The sequence below is a fragment of the Mus musculus genome, chromosome Y, assembly GCF_000001635.26.
Source record: "Mus musculus strain C57BL/6J chromosome Y, GRCm38.p6 C57BL/6J".
NCBI lineage: Eukaryota > Metazoa > Chordata > Mammalia > Rodentia > Muridae > Mus > Mus musculus.
In genome coordinates, this window is record NC_000087.7 from 57,016,517 (window position 1) to 57,018,215 (window position 1,699).

Here is a 1,699-nt window from a genome sequence, read left to right on the forward strand (position 1 = left end):
AATTCCTTGCTCACTATGCAGACCACAGAATCTAAGTCCTGTCCATTTTAGCCTGTGTGATATTAGATGTATGCACTGTTCATAGCCTGCGTTGCAACTTTCATCTTCCTTTGATGTTCTTTCTACCATAGTCCATCTCTTCCAACAAAGTGTTCACTAAAAGCATGTCATGTCACACGTATTAATTTTTAGAACAAAACAAATTTTATTGACAAAGATACTGAGGTTGTCAAAGACCCATAGGTACCCAACACAGGAAAACAAACATTTTTTTTCAATCCTATAAGTTTACTTTTCTGTACTTTGTGATTTTTTTCAATTTAAGTGATATTTGACACCAGTGTATAGACATAGATATGGAGGTCACCGAGAAATTTGATAAAGTACACAGTAGGATTGGCTAGAACTTTGTAAACAACCTTTCCGAACTTTTTGGATCCATCATCTCTGGTGTACTGCACCCAGGAACCTATTAAGAAGTCATTGTCATCACCTGATCTCGCCCCAGCCAGAGGGGTCTCTGGAATGATGTGGAGGTTACCTTCCTTGTAGTCATCCAGGAGCTGATAGACGTAGAGGACCGGATCCTTCTTGTAGGAAATGTAAAAATAGTCCTGTAAGAATGGCACCTGGGCTAGCACCATCCCACTCCAGTTGTCCTCAGAGCCATCTTTCCCCTCAAATTTGTGTTGTACCTCTCTGCCAACCAGTTCGCCTGCGAGGTGGACATCCCTCACCTGAGGAAAAACTACTTTGTGAGGCAAGACCTTAAGATTTAAAATCCTCTCATCGCTGTGGAGCTCCTGTCCGTAGACACTGTCAATTCCGTCATACTTCACCAAATAAAGAGAAGGGTTTGTTGGCAGTTGACCTAGAATGATGGCCTTCCAATGGGTGACAGGCTCATTACCTTCCTTCCACCCGTGAGAAATTCTGCAGCCAACAATATTCCCCAGGGCCTGGGAAGAAGGCTTCCTCCTACTCTTCTTCTTGAGTGATGTCATGCTCAGACTCTTCAGATGTATTGTCTTCTACCTGGCTGTAGACCTGTTGTGGTAGATCACACTGTCTTGTGGCTTCCATTCCCTTCAAATATCATACTTGCTCATTGCCTGGGACTGAAGATCTTGCCCGTTTAAACCAGACACAATGCTGTTGCCTCTGTCATATATATGAATTCCTGATGGGCAATGGTTATGGGTTGGGAGTGAATGCTGGACCAAGACTCTTCTCTAAGAGAACTTCTGAGCAGGTGAAGAAGATTATGCTAAACAGTTTTGAGCTCCTAAAATTAATTTTATAAAAATAAGAAGTTAATAAGTCAGCCATGGTGGTACACGCATTTAATCCCAGAACTCAGAAGGCAAGGACAGGCAGATTTCTAAATTAGAGACCAGCCAGGTCTACAAAGTGAGTTCCAGGGCAGTCAGTGCTATAGAGAGGAACCCTGTCTCAACAACAACAACAACAACAACAACAACAACAACAACAACATCAAGTAAAAGAAAACAAACGAAAATCAAACGAAAAACAAACAAAACAGAAATACAAACAAAAAAATAACAAAACAAACAATCAAATGGAGAAGTTAATAGGAAGTGGTAGTGACCCATAACTTTAATCATAGTACTCAAGAGGCAGAGTGAGGCAGACCTTAGTGAGAGAAAGACTAGTCTGGTCTACACAGTGAGTTTCCTGA

General features: G+C 41.5%; 1 protein-coding gene across 1 annotated transcript; it reads right to left on the reverse strand.

The window, feature by feature from the left end:
* Positions 1-320: 320 nt before the first annotated feature.
* On the reverse strand, positions 321-1,004 carry Gm20913 (predicted gene, 20913). Its single transcript, XM_017318772.2, has one exon. It carries the CDS (start codon positions 1,002-1,004, stop codon positions 321-323), a length of 684 nt encoding a protein of 227 aa, XP_017174261.1.
* Positions 1,005-1,699: the final 695 nt, after the last annotated feature.